The sequence below is a fragment of the Vicugna pacos genome, chromosome 24 (assembly GCF_048564905.1).
Source record: "Vicugna pacos chromosome 24, VicPac4, whole genome shotgun sequence".
Lineage (NCBI taxonomy): Eukaryota > Metazoa > Chordata > Mammalia > Artiodactyla > Camelidae > Vicugna > Vicugna pacos.
The window spans coordinates 25,954,064-25,973,684 of record NC_133010.1 but is presented as its reverse complement, the minus strand read 5'-3'; the positions used below and the strand labels follow the sequence as shown (position 1 = coordinate 25,973,684).

The 19,621-nt window shown below is 51.3% G+C and overlaps 1 protein-coding gene across 5 annotated transcripts in view; it reads right to left on the bottom strand.

Moving 5' to 3' along the window:
* The window catches only part of MTCL1 (microtubule crosslinking factor 1), a 110,898-nt gene that overhangs the window by 16,378 nt on the left and 74,899 nt on the right, over nt 1–19,621 (bottom strand). For 4 of the 5 annotated variants that reach the window (XM_072949249.1, XM_072949245.1, XM_072949246.1 and 1 more), the window contains 4 exons: nt 15,214–15,429; nt 13,482–13,679; nt 4,788–4,955; nt 1,233–1,475 (listed from right to left, as the gene is read on the bottom strand). In XM_072949249.1, coding sequence (XP_072805350.1) covers nt 1,233–1,475; nt 4,788–4,955; nt 13,482–13,679; nt 15,214–15,429 — 825 coding nt within the window. The remainder of the gene's footprint in view (nt 1–1,232; nt 1,476–4,787; nt 4,956–13,481; nt 13,680–15,213; nt 15,430–19,621) is intronic. The other variant, XM_072949247.1, reaches the window with a different exon arrangement.

Sequence of the window (19,621 nt, the reverse complement as noted above, 5' to 3'; positions counted from 1 at the left end):
AGCAAGCCTACAGCTCACAGGCAGAGGGGACGGTGATGACGACGACCTTCCCAAGGGACAGGAGGGACAGTGAGTGGTCCGGGCAGGGAGCCCGGTGGGGGGCCGGCCCGGTAATGAGGTGCCTGGAGTAACTAATGGTTAGAAAATTCTTTTCAAGTGCCATGTTTTTAGGCCAAACAGGAAGTGGCCAACTTTCCTTCAGTAGAATTTGGGGAATTTTAAAATGAGCCATATCACCCGTCAGTCCAGTGACTCACCATGTGAGTCACCGAACCCAGGAAGGACGTCAGTGCCTCTTCAGCTTCAGGGCACTTGCTTCTTTCCAGGCGTGTCGGAGCTCAAGGCTCCTGGTCTTTTTCAGTTCTTCCCTCTCTCCCCAATAGTATGCAGAACACAGGGACCATGTCCCGGGAATGACAGCACGTTTTTCTAAAAGGCTCCTGTGTAGCTGAAGGCAGTGTGGGTATCTGTACCAGTAATGAAGTTCTTATCCTGAGTTCAGTTTCTTAGTGATTGAGACATTACCTTGAGGCCTCATGAGTTTATAAGTGTGACAGGCTGAGATAAATAAAATTATTCCTATGTAAAAATCCCGCTAGGGCGGAATCCTAATCCTTCATCATTAATGTGAGAATTTAATCTGTGCATCATGCAGGCTGTGGTACGCAGGTCGTCCCGAGTCTGACGAAACGCAGAGAACAGTTATCTGGGCTGTGCAAAAACAAGCTCCCTCTCCCAGAACGCGTCTGCGTTTCTCAATTGTTTTTGTAGTTCAAGACGATAAACTTCCAGTTCCCTCCCCGGACTATGGTCCTGTCTAATCACAGCTCAGCAGTACCCACGGCAGGTGCAAACAGTCCGACTTGCAACTTAGCTCAGCAATTTCCTCACTAACGGTCCGTTCCAGCTGCAGCAGTCACCGTGCCCACTTTGTTAGTGGTGCACTTAAAAGTTAGTTTGCTTTCTAGCAGAATTCAATTTCTAAGACCTGAAATAACCTCATCTTTCAAGTTTAGTCTTTAAATTCCTTTAAAATGTTATCCTCTACCCCTGACCATACACACACCGCGCGCACGCGCGTGGTTCCCTTACAGACCTGTGATGAAAAGACCCGGGTAACCCTAGGTCCTCCTCTTCCTCTGGTGGCCCCGAAATCGGCCTGGTGCGGCAGAGCCCTGAGTGCCCTGACTTGACTCCCAGGTCAGATCGGTGGTCCCCCCGCGCCCCCTCACCTGCCGGATCGTCCAGCGCAGCTCCTCCTCCTGCCGCTCCCACGCCTGCCGCTCCCGGTCCAGCCGCTCAAGAAGCTCCAGCTTCTCCCGGTTCCAGTTCTTCTCGCTGTGGTGCATCTGCTGGCGCAGGTCCATGACCAGCCCGTGACTGTCCGCCAGCAGCTTCTGGTGCGCCTCCCTCTCCTTCCGGAGAGCTTCTTTGCTGTCGGCGGGGGCGCCCATGTCCCCCAGGCTCAGGTCGCTCTGTCAAGGACAGCAGACTCAGAAACACAGCCCCGCAGCCGCACATCAGGAGGTGGCCCACAGCCCTGCACACACAGGTGCTGGCCCTGGAGCGGGTGTAAGCCGACATGCGACTGATCTTATGGAGGAAAGGTTTCATCTTTAAAGCCCTGAGGGTGAACCTCTGACAGAGTCTGTGTGCTCCTCGCCCTCCTTCCCATCCTGCTGCACAGCCCCTGAGAGCAGGCCCGTGTCTGTCCCTGTATCCTCAGTCCCCAGTGGAGCCTAGTGATGGGGCAGCGATGGAAATGCGTGGTCTACAACAGACGCACGTCAAATGCCCGGGAGGCTGAATACCAAAAACAGACAGACAAACAGAAACTCCCATCTGCGCATCCCATGCAAACTGCTGAGAACCAAAGAGGAAGCTGTAGAGGCAGACAGGACGACAGCACATGCCGAGCACACAGCAGACATCTGCTCAGAAACCACGCAGGTCAGGGCACAGTGGAGCACCCCTCGGAAGGGCTAAAGGGCGAGAAAGCCAGCCTTGACAGAATTCTGTACTTAGCAGCAGCATCTTTCAAAAATAAAGGGAAAATGACTTTCTCAACAAAAGAAAATTTTAAAAAAACAAACAAAAAACTATTGCCAGAAGACTTGCATTTCAAGAAATGATAGAGGACGTCTTCAGTAAGAAGGAACATGACACCAACACACACTTTGATCAAAAAATGAAGAACACTGGGAATGATCTAAATAACTGAATATAAAAGTCACTTTCCCCAGTTTTTAGTTGCTTTAAAATATTACTGAGTGTCTAAAGTAAACACAGTTGCAACGTATTGTGTTCACAGAACACACAGGAGTAAACTGTGCCCCAGCAGCACCGAGGACAGGAGGGGGAACTGCGAGTAGCTGCGTGTTGTCCAACATGATACATTTTAGTGCAAGACTGGTGAACATGATGAGGAATCATTTTGCTGCGTTAGTTCAGCAGATCCCTGAATCTATCCATGGACATGTGTTAATCTACTCAGTCCTAATGGGTTCTAATCCATTTTCTACCTTGATGGCCAGAATAACTTCTTTAAAATGCAAATCAAAATTCTTTACTCCCAGTACAAAATCAGGACTCATATTTCAGTTCTTCTTTCCCCTCCGATGTGCCCAGCTCGACGTGCTATTTTTGTCTGACACACCCTCTCCCCTTTCTATGCACCCGCTCCTGTTCATCCTCTGAGATTCATTCTAAGCAGGACTTTATTTGTTGGGGATTCCTGGGCAGTTGGAACAAGGTCTGACTTAGGGGCCAGTTGAAGGGATCCCAGATTTGGGAAATGACCCAGTATGGCCTCCACCTCTGAAAGGAAAATACTCCTTTTTTGGTAGAATTCAACTGTTTTGCACATAAGTAGAAAAGGGTAAAGATGGAGTTATTATACATGAATCGGCATCAGCCCCCATTCGTTGTTTTCTGGGCTGCAAATATTTGACAAACTCTTAAAACAATTTGGGCAGAAGATGAAATCTTTACTTAGTACCACTTCTGGCTTCTGGGTTTGAAGTCCTAGCTTTATTTCTCGGTGTTTAGTGATTCTCCCCAAAGCTTTATTTGTAGCAACTATGTGGGTGGATACCAGGTTCCTCTAAAACAAAGATGAAATGTTTTGAAACTGGCTCACGTCAAAGATTCTGTCTCCTTTCTTTAGCTACACTTACATCTCTGCAAATATTTAGCTTTGTCCCCCCAAACATACTTCTCTGAGTTTAGAGGCAGCTCACCAGAGCGTCCTGACTCAGGTCTCCTCCACTGCTGACTCTTCAGGCTGTGAACTGAGGTAAACGGCACCTAGTAGGAGCCTCCCCCCAACCAGGAGATGGAATTCCTAACATCGTTTGACCAGCCTGGCCCGGGGCTCTGGTTTAGCTGTGGCTCTGCTGCCGCTTCTGCAGGCGACACTGTGCGTCTGCTCCACCCAGGGCCGTGGTCCTGACAGCACTGCCCCTGTGGCCAGACGGCGATGCACGTGAGGTTGCGGGTAGGGGAGAGCTGTCCTCCTTTGACACGACAGGCCCTTTCATCTTGTATCAGGGCCATTTAGAAAATGTCTCCTTTCTGGGCAAGTTTTTTCTTTCCCGACTGAGCCAATTCACGTGAAATTTTAATGACTTTACAGTCTCCCTCAAAAAAGGGCCTAGAAAATAGATGATCAAAGATGCACAGACCTTTCCTCCCTCATCACGATCAAGGGGCTGGAAGAAACCAGCAGAAGCAATCTGGGCAAACAGACACTACGCAGGAAGTGACACTGCTTTTAAAGATTTTCAGAGAGAAAGCAGCCAGGGTCTGAAGTCTCCGTGAGGCTCTGCTCTGTCGCGCCGAGGGCAGTGGGGGCAGGGACGCGCTCTCCGCTGCACTCACGCTCCAAAGGCTCAGAGAGCAGAGCCCACTACTTCCTCTGGGCCTCAGTTTCCCACGGTGTAAGTAAGGACGTTGATTAGATTTCCATGACACAGTGGGGAGGTCTACAAGCTCTTTCTAGTCTTTGGGGATATCCAGTGGAAAGGGCAGCTGAACCACAGCCTGCTCCTCCCGTGCTCCTGTCTGTCTGACGGCCGTGCTTCAGGGGAGCCCGAGATAGCCTCCTCTCTTCGCCGCATGTCCTCACCACACTTTGCTATTTCCAGTCTTGCTTCTAAGGGCCATTCCGGCAGCTGCCTGGTGACATCTCACTGTGGTTTTGGTTTGCATTTCCCTGATGATTAATATAATGTAGAGCATCTTTTCTGAGGAAAAGGAAAACACTTCCTTGGAAACGTATTTCTCTCCACCCCCACGCTCACTGCAGCATTGTTTACAGTAGTCAAGAAGAGACGCAACCCAAGTGTTCATCGTAGGATGGCCGGATAAGGACAGTGTGGTGTATACACCACGGAATACTACTCAGCCATGAAAGAGAACGAAATTTCACCATTTGTTACAACATGGATGGATAGACCTTGAGGGCGTTATGCTAAGTGAAGTAAGTCAGAGCGAGAAATATTGTAAGATCTCATGTGTATGTGGAATCTAAAAATAAACACATAGATGAAGCCAAGCTCACAGATACACAGAAGAGATTGATGGTTGCAGGGGAGAAGGGGACTGGGAATGGGTGAACTCTTTCTGTTTTTAGTTTAAGTAAATTGAACAATAAAAATAGACAGCTCTGTTCAAGGCAGAATGGGAAGATAAATGCTGCTTCTGAAACGCTCCTGGGCGGGGATGGTGTCCCCGGCTAGGGGCCCTGTGATCCGGGACTCTGCCCGCCTCGTCCCCCGGGGTCATACCTGCTCCAGGCGGCAGGTGAGCGCCGCCCACTCCACGTCCCAGGCCGCCTTGTCGCGCGCATACTGTTGCTGCAGCCGCCACCGGGCACGCGCATCCTCCCGCAGCTCGGAGCGCAGGTCCTCCAGCAGGGCCCTGAGTGCGCAGAACAGCTGCTGGTTCTCCGCCACCTGCGGGGACACGGTGACACGGTGGGCCTGCCGTCACGCGTAAGGGAGGAGACAGGAGCGCGGTGACCGAGGCGGGGCCGGTGCTGGGCTGTATCCCAGGTGGGCGGGAATCTGCACGGTTAGTGGGAGAGCCTGGGACCCCTCCGCAGGGGCTGAGGCTGCCGTGGGCTCGGGGATCAGGAGGCTGAACAGAAGTGCTCTCTGGCCCAGGAGCATTGGGGGAGCTGTGGGGCAGGAGGCCAGTGGGAGCTGGGTCGGGGCTGTCAGGAGCCCCCGCAGGACCTCAGATGTCCCAGCTTCGGCTGCAGTGCAGAGATATGATGAGTTACATACCCTCTTGTGTACACCGTTGAACCAAGAGAGCTGGTCCCATCCGACTCGTGGTTACTAAGAGGTCACATATACATCAGCATGGTCATGGGCAGGGCTGGCTTGTGAGGTTTCTTAACTCAGCCAAAGGTAAGTTCTTCACCTGTTCATGAAGGCTTCCCCGTGGGCCCCCAAGACCGAATCATGGCCCCTCTCTTTTCTGCTTCATGGGTCACAGGAATAGCCGCCGCACCCACATGCTTATCCTGTGCCCCACCCTCTAAGCTGTGGGAGGAGGGGGAGACAGAGCCCGGCCCACCCTCACATCCCCGGTGCTTGGCTCATGGGAAGCCTTCGGACAGGTCTCATTCATGAAGAATGGGTTTTTATTACTAATCTGCCTACACCTAAAAGGTTTTATGTATTTGAAAACCTGTCCAGTCCTTTGGAAGCACATTTCAAACCCACCACTGCTATCTTAGTACGCTTCTGCACGGGCATTACATCAGAAAGGTCTGTCAAGATGAATTACACACACTGCATCAATTATGGTACCTGGGTACTAAAAGCTGCATGCGCCCATCACTTCCCATTAGACAGAAAACCCCAAAAGCCTATCGCAAGCCCCGAGATGGGTCTCAGGGCAGTCTGTTTGGTGTATGTACGAGGCAGGAGGAATGAGAGCTCTATCAGGCCTGCTGGATGGAGGTTGTCTGTAATATGGGAGGACAGAGCCCCTTGCTCTCTGAAGAATCCCCCTATGTGCTCAACCTCCTGTGCAGGGCAGGAAGGAGGGGTCCCCCAACCTGGGGTCTGCACGCCTATCAGCCTCCTCTCCTCCATCAGGTCGAGAGCCAGTCATGCTTCTAAAACCATTTTGTGAGCACACAAAACACATATACGTACACAAAAACAGTTAACCACATTTGGAAAGAATTTAAGATACTTTGGATATATGTTTGGATTTAAATAAAGTTGACAGAAAAGAAATTCCTTGACATGAGTAGATTTATCACTGAAAACGCCAAAGTTTTCTCCATAATTTATCTGAAGATACTATTAGATACAGTAGATTTTTGATTGAGTGGAAAATCCTACTTGTTGGCATTTTTTGCTCCTTTTCTCACCTTGAACACCAGTTTGTGCTTGGCTCTGAGATGAAAGGCATTTCAGTTAGTATTTGCAAAACTCAGCAGATAGAAAACCTAAAAATCCTACACATTCTTTCCAACCATCTGAGTAGAAATAAATTGCCCCTGTTCTCAAAGAGATGCTCATAAAGCGTGAGAACCTGTAACAAACGCAGAGGTCTCTGTAAACCACGGCGAAAGTACTCAAAGGTGATGTCAGTGCAAGTGAGTGAGGGGTTCAACAACTTTTTCACAGATGTACATATTCCTAAGTATAGAATTTGTCTGCTGAAAAATTATGTGTACTTTATGGCAGCTTTATTTGGTATTTTCATCTTTGGATTTTAAATTTTTAAAAAAGTCACTACTTTTTTAAGTTGAAGTATTTTAAGCATAAAATAATAGTAATAATTTTGATCCAGTCTTTGAAGCAGTCATCTCATTTTCATTGCAGAAAAAGCAGCAAGTCATATAATAAATTCTCATGTCATCAGTACCTCCCTATGAACCCCAAGTCATATACACGGTCAGCTGTGTAGTCCTTAGTTGTGTAACAAACAGCTGTGACAACATTAGGACCATAATTTTGTGCTCCTTGAAAACAGGGTTCAACTCCCTCACACTAGGCACAAAAATAAACTCAAAATGGCTTAAAGACTATACACCTCGTAGAAGAAAACGTAGGCAAAACACTAACATAAATCTCAGCAGCGTTCTCCTAGGGCAGTCTACCCAGGCAACAGAAATAAAAGCAAAAATAAACAGATGGGACCTGATTAAGCTTAACAGCTTTTGCACAACAACTGAACCATAAGCGAAATAAAAGGACAACCTATTGAATGGGAGGAATATTTGCAAAAGATGAGACTGACAAGGGCTTAATTTCCAGAATATATAAACAGCTCATACCACTTAAGAAAAAGACAAACAACCCAATCCAAAAATAGGCAGAAGACTTAAGCCATTCTCCAGTGAAGACATACAAATGGCCAATAGGCATGTGAAAAATGCAAAATATCACTAATTATCAGGGAAATGCAAATCAAAACTACTATGAGGTATCACCTAACGCCAGCCAGAATGGCTATCGTTAAGAAGTCCACAAACAATAAAGGCTGGAGAGGCTGTGGAGGAAAGGGAGCCCTCCTACACTATTGGTGGGAATGTAGTTTGGTGCAGCCATTATGGAAAACAGAATGGAGATTCCTCAAAAGAGTAAAAACAGACCTATCCTATGATCCAGCAGCCCCACCTCTGGGCATATATCCAGAGGGAACCTTACTTCAAAAAGATCCATGCACCCCAATGTTCATAGCAGCACTATTTACAATAGCCAAGACATGGAAGCAATCTGAATGTCCATCAACAGATGACTGAATAAAAAAGATGTGGTACATATATACAGTGGAATACTATTCAGCCATCAAAAAGAATAAAACAATGCCATCTGCAGCAACATGAATGGACCTGGAGATCATCATTCTAAGTAAAGTAAGCCAGAAAGAGAAATACCTTATGATATCACTTACATATGGAATCTTTAAAAAAAAAAGACAAACTTATTTGCAAAACAGAAACAGACTCAGATATAGAGAACAAACTTGCAGTTACCTGTGGGGGAACAGGGTGGGAGGGGATAAATTGGGAGTGAGAGATTTGAAGATACTAACTGATATATATAGAATGAATAAACAAGAAGTTTATACTGTATAGTGCAGGGAACTATTCAGTATCTTGTAACTTACAGTGAAAAAGAATATGAAAACAGCTATCTGTATGTCCACGTGTGACTGAAGCATTTTGCTGTACACCAGAAATTAAAAAAAAAAAAACAGGGTTCACCAGACACTCTTTTTGCAAATTGAAAATCTGGTTCCTCTGGAAAGAAGTACATTTTGGCATTAGCAGATATCAGATTAAATAAAATTAAGCCTTAATGTTTTCATGCACATTTGGGTCAGAGTAATCAACCAAATGTCCTTTATCCCAGTATTCTGTTGAAATTATCGTGGAATGAGCTCAAAATTGCTTTGGGATGAAAGTGGCCAAAGGGAGCAGGAGCTAAGGGGGTGAATGTTATGGTCCCTGTCACCGTCCTTACCAGGAGGAGCACGTGGCCAGCAAGCAGCCGGCCTAGCTCCCAGTGGACAACAGCAAGAACTGATGTCCCAGGGCACATTTCTGAAGACCCAGAATGAGCCACAGTTGGGCACGGTCCTTCCAAATGGCTGCTACACATACAGACCCACCCAGGAATGGTAGCTAGCACTAACAGTCCCCCACGGGCTGGGGCTGCGACAGTCATTCACCTGCAGGGGCCGCATCTCACATCAGCCTTGAGTGAGCGCTGTCACATGCCTGTGTCACGTGCGGAGCCCCGGTGCTCAGCGACTGTGCACCTGCTGTGGCCCGGCCGCGAGGAAGCGTGGAGCCTGACTGCCCTCTGGGTCTGCGCCACCCCAGGCCGACAGCCAGAGCCAGGATATTTGAATCTGGCATCAGACCCTGTTCAGGCTTTTTTTTTTTTTTAAAGATGGCTTCTCTGTCTAATCTTTGTGATGCAAATTCCATCCCCCACATTAAGGGAAATAATGAGTCATGCTGAAAGAATGCCTAGAAGTTACTCCTCTCACCACATCTCCAGTGGTGGCCCTCACTGAGCTGTTTCCAGTAAAAAAGACCCAAATCAAGAATGGAATCAAAATGGAATATCTGGTCCATTTAGAGATCATCAGGTGAAAGTCTTCTTGGAGACAGCCTTCTGAACCTTCCGTGAAGGAGGCCGACTCTGCAACTTTTTAGCTTATATATCTGGTAAGCGTTGTCAGTTTTCAATTAAAAAAGACCAACTTTTCAATCTCTTTAAATCAGTCGATTGGTTTTCTTGCAAACAATCAGGATAAAATGGTTCCACCAATTCCTTCTCCTCATTCTAAAGGCATTTCAGCCCTGCCAAACTCCTGTCTCTTGGGTAAGGCTTAAATTACCAGAATTGGCATCAGGAGCTTGGCGGTGCTATAAAGCGTTAAACTCAAGGCTGGGCTTCCAACAGGACTACCATCCAAGTACAAGACAAACATTAAGAGAAAGCGAAAAGGAAGTTTAGAAAGATTAACACACCCATTTGTGATGCAATGCCAGCTATTTTACAAAATCACTTTTGCCTTTGAGTTCCAAGCCGTGTGCACCATCATTCTGTGAAAGGGCTAAATTACCATCACCTACTTTGCTTGCCTTGGAGCCATTAACTTTGGAGATGAGTTTAATCTAAAGTTAGAACAGAGGTACTGACCTGCTTCGGACTGACCTACAAAAAGCCAGTCACAAAGCAGAGGTGGTGGCCTCTACCTCCTACTCACTTGGGCTATAAACATAGGCAGAGAGTCCCAGAAGGCTCTGGTGGCTGCCCCCGCGACCCCCACACACACAGCTGTACAGAGTTCTTCTTGATACATATACAGACGGGGCCTCATGCAGGTTCAATAAAAGTAACTCCTCCAGCAGCAGGCGCCCCAGGACGCGTCCTTCACTGAGATTAGCCAGAACGGATACAGCTGCACTTCAAGCAACATCTGAATAAATCAGCCACTTATCATTCTTGCCTTCATGGTTACATTCAGATTAATTTTAAGATTCTTTTCTAAAGCCATCATCCCCGCACAGATAAAAGAGAATGACTCACTGAAGGCTGGCTGTGAAAATATAACCTATGATAGAAGCTGACAGAGGGGACAGACTCACTTGTGTACAGGACTTAGCGGGCTGAGAAGCCACCAGGGCTCCCGGACCACATGGGCTCTCTGCCTGCGGGTCACCCTAATTTTCACCGAGAGCCTCCCAGGAATGCACGTGGGGGTGTGAAAGGCCTACTGTTTGTATGTTTAATAAGGTACAGACCCCGAGTCATCAGGCAAAGGTGTCGCAGAGACCAGGGGGCCAGTGGGCTCCTGAGCAAGCCTATCAGCCGATCCAGATCTCCTTCCGCACTCTCAAAGGGGTGTCTCAAACTGCCAGCCAGTCCGCTCCAGGAGGTGGGACTGGGGCCGACAGGGTCCTTTCTCAGGTACCGTGAAGTACCTGTGACTTTCCACCTCCTGCACGTGTTGTTTTCACAGAAACTGAAACAAAACCGCGCAGAAGCCAGGGCCCCCTCGGCCTCAGCGCTGGCCTGGCTCCTTCCCTCTGACGCTGTGGGGCGCCCCGGCGCGCGGGAAGGTTTCCGAGTCTGAGGAGTAAACCGTGGTTCCGTACGCGGAAGTAAAAACTACCTCGGCTCCAGAGAAGAGCTTCCTTATTTGAAAAATTAAGTCAGGGCAGGTCACGGTTCTGACACTCAGACGTGCTCTTTCCAGAACTTTCGGCGTCCTGGGCCGAGTAGGAGGTGGCGGCCAGCACGCGGGCTTCTGGGCTCTTGGTGAATCCACGTCCCAGGCGTCCAAGAGCCAGAGGCGCTCCGGCCCCGGGAAGGCTGGCTCTGATGCTACACTGCACATGGGGCCTGGCTCAGGGACGGAGGGGCCGGGGGCAGTCACTCGGCCTTATGGCTGGATGTTGAGTGAGACTCCTCAGTGACGGGGGCAGCTGAAGACTTACAGACGAACATCAAACTTCATCAGGCCTCGCTCTGAGTTTCAGGTTAGGGTCTCCATATTCACACTTGGACGCTTTGATAGAGTATTATGTCACATCCCTGAATGAAAACGTCACTTCTCTCTTAATCAGTCAATCCAGTTCTGGGGGGACCGGCTTTTGGGGACGTGGGGTGTACTTGCGGCGCGTTAGCCATCCCGCGTGAAAGAGCCCGACCTCAGGGGTTGCGAATGAGTGCAAAGTGCTCACACAGCTGCGGCGGGCTGGGCTCCGGGGCTCACTGCGGTGGCGGGCGTCCTGGAGCTTGTCACCAGCCTGGGCTCTTCCAGAAGGCAGCAAACTGAAGGCTCACTGTTCCCGGGTCAGTCAGGTCCCTGCTGCCCCATCAGTCAACTAGGAACGTTTGCAGAGACAAACATCTTCCAACCTGATGGTTTCTTATGAACTACTTCCAAGATTGACTCAATACATGTCATTCTTTTCCCTCTTACCTCTTTTGACATGATAAATATTGCCATCCACTGTGCTCCACTGGGAGAGGGTTCAGCACAACACAAAGTAGAGAGCAAGGCCTCGGAAGTTCTGTTACTTGCAGATTTATCCCTGGGAAAGAAGGCATGCCGTGCTTCCCACTCTGCTTATCACCTGGGAGGTTCTCCGAGTTTCTGAGAAGCGTGCGGCTCTGCAGGGCAGCTCCCTGAGACACGTGCTCCGCTCCTGCACCCAGGGGCCTGGCTGGCGCCCACGTGGCTACAGGGCAGGCATCCTCCTCCTGGAGCATGCGCCCCCACTCCCGGGGACCCAGCTGTCATTTACAGTACAGCTCCTTCATCTCTGTCCTCGGCCAGCGACCATGGACAGACGGGTTCACGCACAGCAGACGGGATGCTGCCCGTGTGGACTCGACCCTGCCCGCCCATCCACCTGCCTCTGCGTGCACCAGACAAGGTGGAAACTCGCAGGTCTGTCTCTGCTTTCAAGGGGAAGGGCTTGAGAATGCAGCAATGGAAGGAGGCGGCAGCAGAGAGATGACATTCAAACACACAGGATGTGGGGTTCCAGCTGAGTGAGTTCACGTTGTTTCCCACCCCAAGGGTGCAATTTCCCATGACTGTTGTCTGGGAACCCAGATGTGTTACTTCCTCACTCCCCTTTCCAAGGCATTTGGATGCGCGCATGGGAAGCACGCAACACACGGTCTCAGAGGCAGCAGGTCTGTGGCTGAGCGACAACCCAGGAAAACTGAGTTAATCACAGACACATCGTAGGACTGATGATACCTCTTTGGAAAATAATAAAACTGGTCGATTTTTTGCAAAGTAGCATTTTACTTCTAACTAGGTATTTGCTGGAAAGGCATCCTATGAGCTAAAATCTCCTTGTGGACATTGGCATAGTGACAAACTTTCTATTATGTGTAATTAAAAGTTCCTTTGAAAGTACAGCCTCTTTCTTGAGTCTTACTTGGGGAAAATGAAGGGTAGACGGGTATGCGTAGAAAATATCTCTTTGTGAGAATCTGAGTTTACGTGGAGAGAAAGGAGGGGGTAGACACACGCTTCTCCCAGGACTTTGCACGGACACTCCCACTTTCCTCATTTGGATCTGCGCCCAGGTTCCTCTGACAGCCTTCTCCCCCAGGACGCTCGGGGCCGAGGGAGGGGCCGCAGCTGTGGAGTCCAGGGGGGAGACGGAGGGCCCAAGATGTTTGTGGCCAAGTGGCTGCAGCTGCTTCGGGGTCCACCCCACCCCGCGCCTCAGCCCAGGGCCAGGCTCTGCCCACAGGACCCTCAACAACACGGGGGCAGGAGGGACCAGGCCTAGAAGCTCAGGAGCAAGAAAGCTTCAGCCTCGCAGGGTCTTAACACTCCAGACCCACCACAGCTGCAGTTTTGTACAAAGTGCAAAAAATCTGAGTGCCATCAATGCTGTCTCTTGGTTTACTCCACAGGGCTTACGCTTGGCAATGCTGGCAGTCACTTAACGGTTACACATTGAAACCCCACCTCTTCACACGCACTTCAGCTTTTTTCCAGTGTCATCAGATACTTTTCATTTGAGATACTGTTTCGTGTGGCTTAAAAAGAACCAGAAACACATTACACGTATTTGGGGATTAAAACACTTGCTCTCTCCTTCTCGTGCGCTGTGTTGCCAGTTCAGGGACACGGCAGATGCCCCGCAGCCAACATCCACACACAAGCCCTCAGTGCTTTCTCTGGCCCAGGTGAGAGCGCTACACTTGGGGTCTCCCCTCCTTGGAAGGAAGGTCAACCTTTACAAGGCACAGACCACTCTAGCCAGTCCTGTTTTTCCCTCCTCCTGAGGTACACGTGCTGGCCTGGAGGGGACACAGTCAAGGTGACCATACCACATCCTTATTTACGTGTAAGCCAAACGAACCAGAGCTCTCCTCGCCAGACCACCAGCCCATGAACTCACGGCAGCCCCCGTCCGAGGAGTGGGTCAAACGAGGGGCTGGGAGCTAGGCACCCACCTGCCTGTGGAGCTGTCCCCCGTCCGTGGGCAGCAGCCATGCTCCGTGGTCCCCGGCCTGCACAGGGGGGTGTGCAGGGCGCTCTCCCAGCAGAAAGCCACAGCCTGGGCCCCTGTCATCTCGGGCCGGCCCGTCTGCCTGTAGGTCCCCCTGGACTCCCAGCTCCCCAAGTCTGGGGAAGGCCTCCGGAAATTCGCCCTGAAACAGCAGGAGATGATGGTCATGGCTCCACCCAGGCCTTTTCGCTGTGCAGCCTGATTCTAGTGTCTGAGAATAAGTACCCACCATCTGGGCTGTCACGTCTTCCCTTCTCAGCCCTTTGCCCTGAGCAGTTTGTTTTGGCCACTCCCCTCCCTGGCCACTTCATGTAAATCACATGGAGTGCGTACCCAGTTGATCAGAAAAGGTTAGAAATTTTACTATTTATATCTTACTTGGACAATGACAATTTTTACTTGTCTATGAATTACCAATCAGAGTTACGGTTTTATAAATTAGAGGAGGAGGAACTACAAAGTACTGATCAACAGGAAACCTTACAGCTATTTCTAGTTTTACTTAATGATGGGGTTTTCTAAAAGGTCATGGATATCTGGAAATGGGTCGAGTTGACTGAGGACTCTCTTCACCCTGAGGAAAGAGTCATTGTATCTCCCCAAACGTGGGATGACTCAGAATTCCATACCCTGCTCATGAGAGTGGGAAGCAGACTAAAGGTCTCCGGGCGTAAGAGGAGCCCACAGTCACAGTCGCTTGCAGCAGCCGACAAGGCAGCTGCGGGGGGACGTTCAGAGTCCACGGAAAACCTGCGGTCCCGGTCCTGCACTCACAGCCCGTGAGGCCAGCAAGGAGCCTGCCGGGCGGGAAGCCCCTCTGCCCTGATACAAACCCATCGGAAAGCAGATCGCTTAGCTCTGCTTCTGTTCTAAGTCTGGGAAACTGCAGCACAGGAAGAAGAGTATATACGAACTTCAAAGTCCAGAAAGTGCCCCTCGGGGCTCAGAGGACACACTTATACACGACTGCCTTGGCAGAGCAGGCTCTAGCAATTACGAACAAAAACTAAAATGGAAAGAACAGAGAACGATTTAGAACTACGTCTAACAAACCAGCAAAATGGTGGGGGGAGCGGCGGGCGGCATAGCTCAGTGGTGGAGCACGTGCCTAGCATGCGCGAGGTCCTGGGTTCAATCCCCAGTGCCTCCATTAAAAAAATGAATAACCTAATTATCTCCCCCTGAAAAAGATAGGAAAAAACAAAAGTTTAAAAAAAATTGGAAAACTTAAGAAAATTTTAAGGCGGGTAGGGTATAGCTCACAAGGCAGGGCGCATTCTTATTAGCAGGCACGAGGTCCTGGGTTCAATCCCCAGTATCTTCTCTAAAAATAAATAAATACCTAATTACCCCCAAACCACTTTTTTTTTTAAATTACAAATTAAAGTACAACCAGCAAAGTGGAATGAGACAGCTAAGGACCTCAGGGTGACAAGTGTAACAAGTTTATCCGTCAGCAACAAAAGAGATGGCAGCAGAACTCGGCTGCAGGAGGGGGTCACGGACCAGCGCGCTCCTAAATGAGCTCCGAGGGCAGCACCGGACAGCCCGCGGCATCGCCCTGCCTGGTGGGCCGTGACCAGGTCGTCTGAAGTAAATGAACACGACTTTGTGTGCAGGGGGAGGGGGCAGCACGGTCTGGGGGTCCAGATAAAACGACCTCTGGCACAAGGTACCTCGGTGAAGTCCTCTCCTTCCTCCTCCAGCTGCTTCCCCTGCCGCCAGCGTTTCAGGAGCCACCTGAGTTTGACGTAGAAGAGGAAGACGTTCTGCCTCCAGGACCGCAGCTCCTGCTGCAGCAGGTGGCCCTCGTCGCTCCAGCTCCGCTCCTGCAGAGAGTCCTGCACCTCCAGCTCCCGCCACCTCCAGGCACAGAGGTGCTCCTCCTCCCTCTGCAGGGAGGGGACGCGAGGGTGAGACAGGCCCCGTCCTGACCCGCCACCCGGACCAAAGCCAGCCTCTGCACACCGCCAGCCAGCCCGCGCCACCCTGCCCGTGGGACACGAAACTCAGAAGCCCCCCGTTTGGTCCACTCCTTGAGGGGGCTTCTATTTATAAAATGTCAGGTGTCTTCTGATTCAGAAGTGCCTGCTGTTTCAAGGCAAGGGGTCAGAATCACTTCTCCCTGTGGAGTCTGCCGTGGTGGTTTTAGACATTACTGAACTCCTGCAGGAAGCTGTCTCTTGGCTGCAGGGCTCACAGCCAACTCAGATGCAGGCGCCGCTGGCCCTCTGCACCAGGCTGGGACACACGGCACGTTGCACCTGCCAAAGCAGCGTCAGCAGGAATCCTTCCCCTCGACTTCCTGCCCTGGGTCCCCACCGCCCTAACGGAAGGAGGACCAGCAGGTGCTCCGCTGCATGCAGGAAGGCTGATCACCTCTGTCCACACCTGAGACCTCACCTTCCTATCAGGTATGGGTGACTCTCAGGGAAGTACAAGCGGTGCTTGAAAAATGTTTTCCATCACTGTCAAGTTCCTGTTTTTTCCCAACACGGGTACAGGCACTGTTCCAAGCAATAAACAACTATTATGTGCCAATAACGGCTAAGCGAAGGGTGTGAACGCATCCCTACCTTACAGATAAGGCACAGAGGAGAATCTCTAGTAGCTAACGTGGCACGCGGGATGAGGGTTTTCTGCTCCACAGAGCAGAGAGAGTAAGAACACCAGGCTTACTGGTACCAGCTGTCCTCTCCTGACTGGACCCCTCCCGTGCCAAAACCAGTGGGTGGCTTGGGTTTGGTTTCCCTAAAGAACAAGACTGGTGCTCACAAACCATGGGACTGCCTGAGGTCGAAGCCACCACCACCGACGTGCTAAGGCCAGTGCCAGGCTAAGCCAGGCAGCCCTGGGAGGCCCCGGAGGCAGCTTGGTCACTGGCTCGGCCACTGTCAGGACACCAGAGCTCATCTGCACTTCAGGCTGGAAGGACGTCAGACAGTCAGACGGTGGCGATTTGCTTCACGTCTTAGCAGCCCTGAGTCCCACCCCTGCTTCTGTCCCCTGTGCAGACACGACAAGACGGATGGGGCGGGGAAGGGGGCCGCCCAGCTACTGCAAATCCAGGCTTTGCAGTTTACTTGTGCGTTACTTCAGGCCACTGGCTGAGTGTGGTCAAGTGTCCGATGCTGTGCAGTGCCCAGTGTGGGGCAGGTGCCCCGCAGATGCTAGAGGATCCACCGCTGGAGGTCCAGCCCTGGCGGGGGGCGGTCCTCTTGGGTCTGTCATCTGCAACCTCCCGGAAACGTCCCCAGTCCCTGCCCCCCTGGGGCGCCCTCCGCCCCTCAAGCTGTTCAGCACACGAGCGCCTCCAGGTCGCCCAGCTGCTCCACTGCCAGCTTCAGCTGGGATTCCCACCCTACTCTGCATTTAATGTGAGAATCCTCCGTGTTTTAACACGTCTGGTACTGGCCCCAAGCTCCTTACTCTTAGATGTTACAACAGCACCCTGATCAAGCTACTCTGTTGAGAAAAGCCGAACTTTTCTACCCATGAGGCTAAACTAGTTTGCTTTTAATCTTAATACATAATTATATAAGCTATTTTTAAACAGATCTATGAGCCTTGTACCTTAGCATCGTTTGATTACAGATGTGTCCCCGTTTGAACCTCGCCTTTGAAAGGTCACAGAGAAGGACCCCTGAAGTCCTGCGAGGCAACTCCTTTACCTACAGCAGCTCCCATGTCTTCTGTGGAGGCTGGTCCACGACAGAAACTTCTAGACCTTCCTCAGCTATTAGAAGTTGCACTTTCTTCTCCACTTTTGCTAACAAGACAGTAAAACTTCCACGGACAACGAACTGCACCACATCAGGAGGCCGCCACTCTTGTGTCACCAAAAACCAAAATACAAACAGGCTGCGGCAGAAATACGTCCCTTCGTCACCAAGTCCCCAGAGGTTAGCTCTAAAACCGTCCTCTGCCCTTCAGCTACGGGCCTGACGGCACGTCACACGTGCGCACTTTAGTCCCCTCTACGAGGGCAGCTCACGCGTCTTCAGCTGACATCACGACCACCGTCCCGGTGTCACTGCTGTGACACCCACGGCCCAGGCTTTCCCCCTCGAGGCTGTCCCACACCAACGCACACAGCTGACTTCCGGACATCTTCAGAGAAGGTGGCTTATGAATTACTCCACACTTAGAGGAGACCGGCATGGCCTCAGCACACGAAGCCAAACTGAACCCCCAAAAGGCAACGCTTTTCACTGTACCCCCTTCCTATACCCCAGCTTAGTAGGACTCTCGTCAGCCTCCATCACCGTGACCTCCTGTTCTGGTGAGCTCCGGCCTCTTTCAGAAGCGGCTCACCAGGTCGACACCTGTGCTCGGTGCACACTTGGCGGGAAGCCCCGGCCCGCTTCACCGCGGCGGGCATGGCACAGCGGCGGCACAGCGGCCTGCGGTGGGGAGCGCGGGAGGGGAGCTTCGGAGAAGGGCCCCGGGTGACTCCTGACCCGGAAACCCAATCCTCGGGCACAGGCTTGGCTCCGGGTGTGTCTGAAACCCAGCCGGTGCCTGTACTTGGCTACCCCTCATTCGGAACTATTTTTAGTGCCCACACATTCCAAACCACATATTCGTACACTGCTCTCCTGACAAATGGGAATCTCTCAGCAGCTTCGCCGGGAGCCCCAGGGAGCGGTCAGGGAAGAATCCGGTGGGAATCTTGCCGACGTCTGCGGAGGCAAATAAGCAACAGGAACACTGGTCCTTCTGGAGGCCAGCTGCGTCCTTTTCCTCCGAGTGGTGGATTCTGTGGCTGCATTAGTGGGCTGGTGGGTTCTGACCTGAGCTCCCTGGTCGTGGCCATTCCACGTGGCAGGTCTCCCACACACAGATCTGTTATCTGCTGACAGGCTAAGAAGGGGCTTTCCTTTTCCACCTTGTTACTACTGCCTGCTGCTGGTGCTGGCAGTACCTAAACCCGGCCAAAGCACCCAGTGCGTCCCAAGTAAGCATTTAACTTCTTTCCTCTTTTCCCCCAAACGTGAACATCTATCAGGCAAAAACATAGAAGGCACTTCACAAATGGAACTTGGAAACTTAGAGTTGAGAAATTTCCCAAACTTAACAGCTGAAACTCAGAAGGCTGCCGCCACTTTCAAGCTGCTGACCCTGGTGGTCTGCCACCAGCCCCAGGGACCTATGGGCCAGGAGCCGGAGGACGTTCACACGTGTGCAGGCATAGCTGGCTCGTGCAGACGAGTGGCAGTTATTTCCAGGACAACGGAAGAGGGAGTGAAGAAAGCAGCTGGGAGGATGCCCGGCCTCAGTCTCACTCCTTCTAGATGAAGACCTCTGTGTTTGCCGCCCCACCCCCGGCAAGTGGCACGCTGTGGCTGCATGGTGCTCCATGGCCACGTGGCATGAGCCCTCAGCCCGCAGTGGGAGCGGCCCCTCTGGCCAGACGCCCTGCCGCCTGGTGGGGCCTGTGCGCTGGCTCCACCATGGCCTTTGTGGGCATTGAATTGGGGGAGGTTTTCATTAAAAGGTTTAGAGTTCTGCTCCCTAGAACTGTCTGCTGTACCATCCTGTAACCCAGCGTAGTATTTAAAGAGCAGACTGAACTGTGTGTCAGGGTGACATGCACCCCAGGGACGGACACAGCTGCTCCCTCGAGACCCAGCCCCGACGGGACCCACGCTCAGCTTCTCTAAGAGGGAAAACTGCAGAGCCACCAGAGTGGTCCGTGAATGTGTGTTGTCTTTCAAACAGTATAGTAGGTGTTTGCGTACATAACTGAGTTTTCTCTCCTGTGTGAAATACCTTGGTGAATAGAAAAAGTCAGAACAAACAACCCCTGATTAATTCTGTTTTCCCTTCCAGGAAGTGATGGTCCTGGACCCTGCCTTTGTCTTTGAGACTCTTCACTCCCTCATTAAAGTGTATACAATTAAAGGAAAACAGATAGATGCTTAAGAGAATAAACACCCCATGGCAAGACGGCCGGCCAGACAGGGAGCCGCCCAGTGGTGGGGTCTGAACACGTCCCCAGGGAGGGGAGGGCAGCACTCCCCACTGGGGGGGGGGGCCTGACCAGGTTGTGAGACTGCTCAGGACCCCGGCCCAGCACGGCCC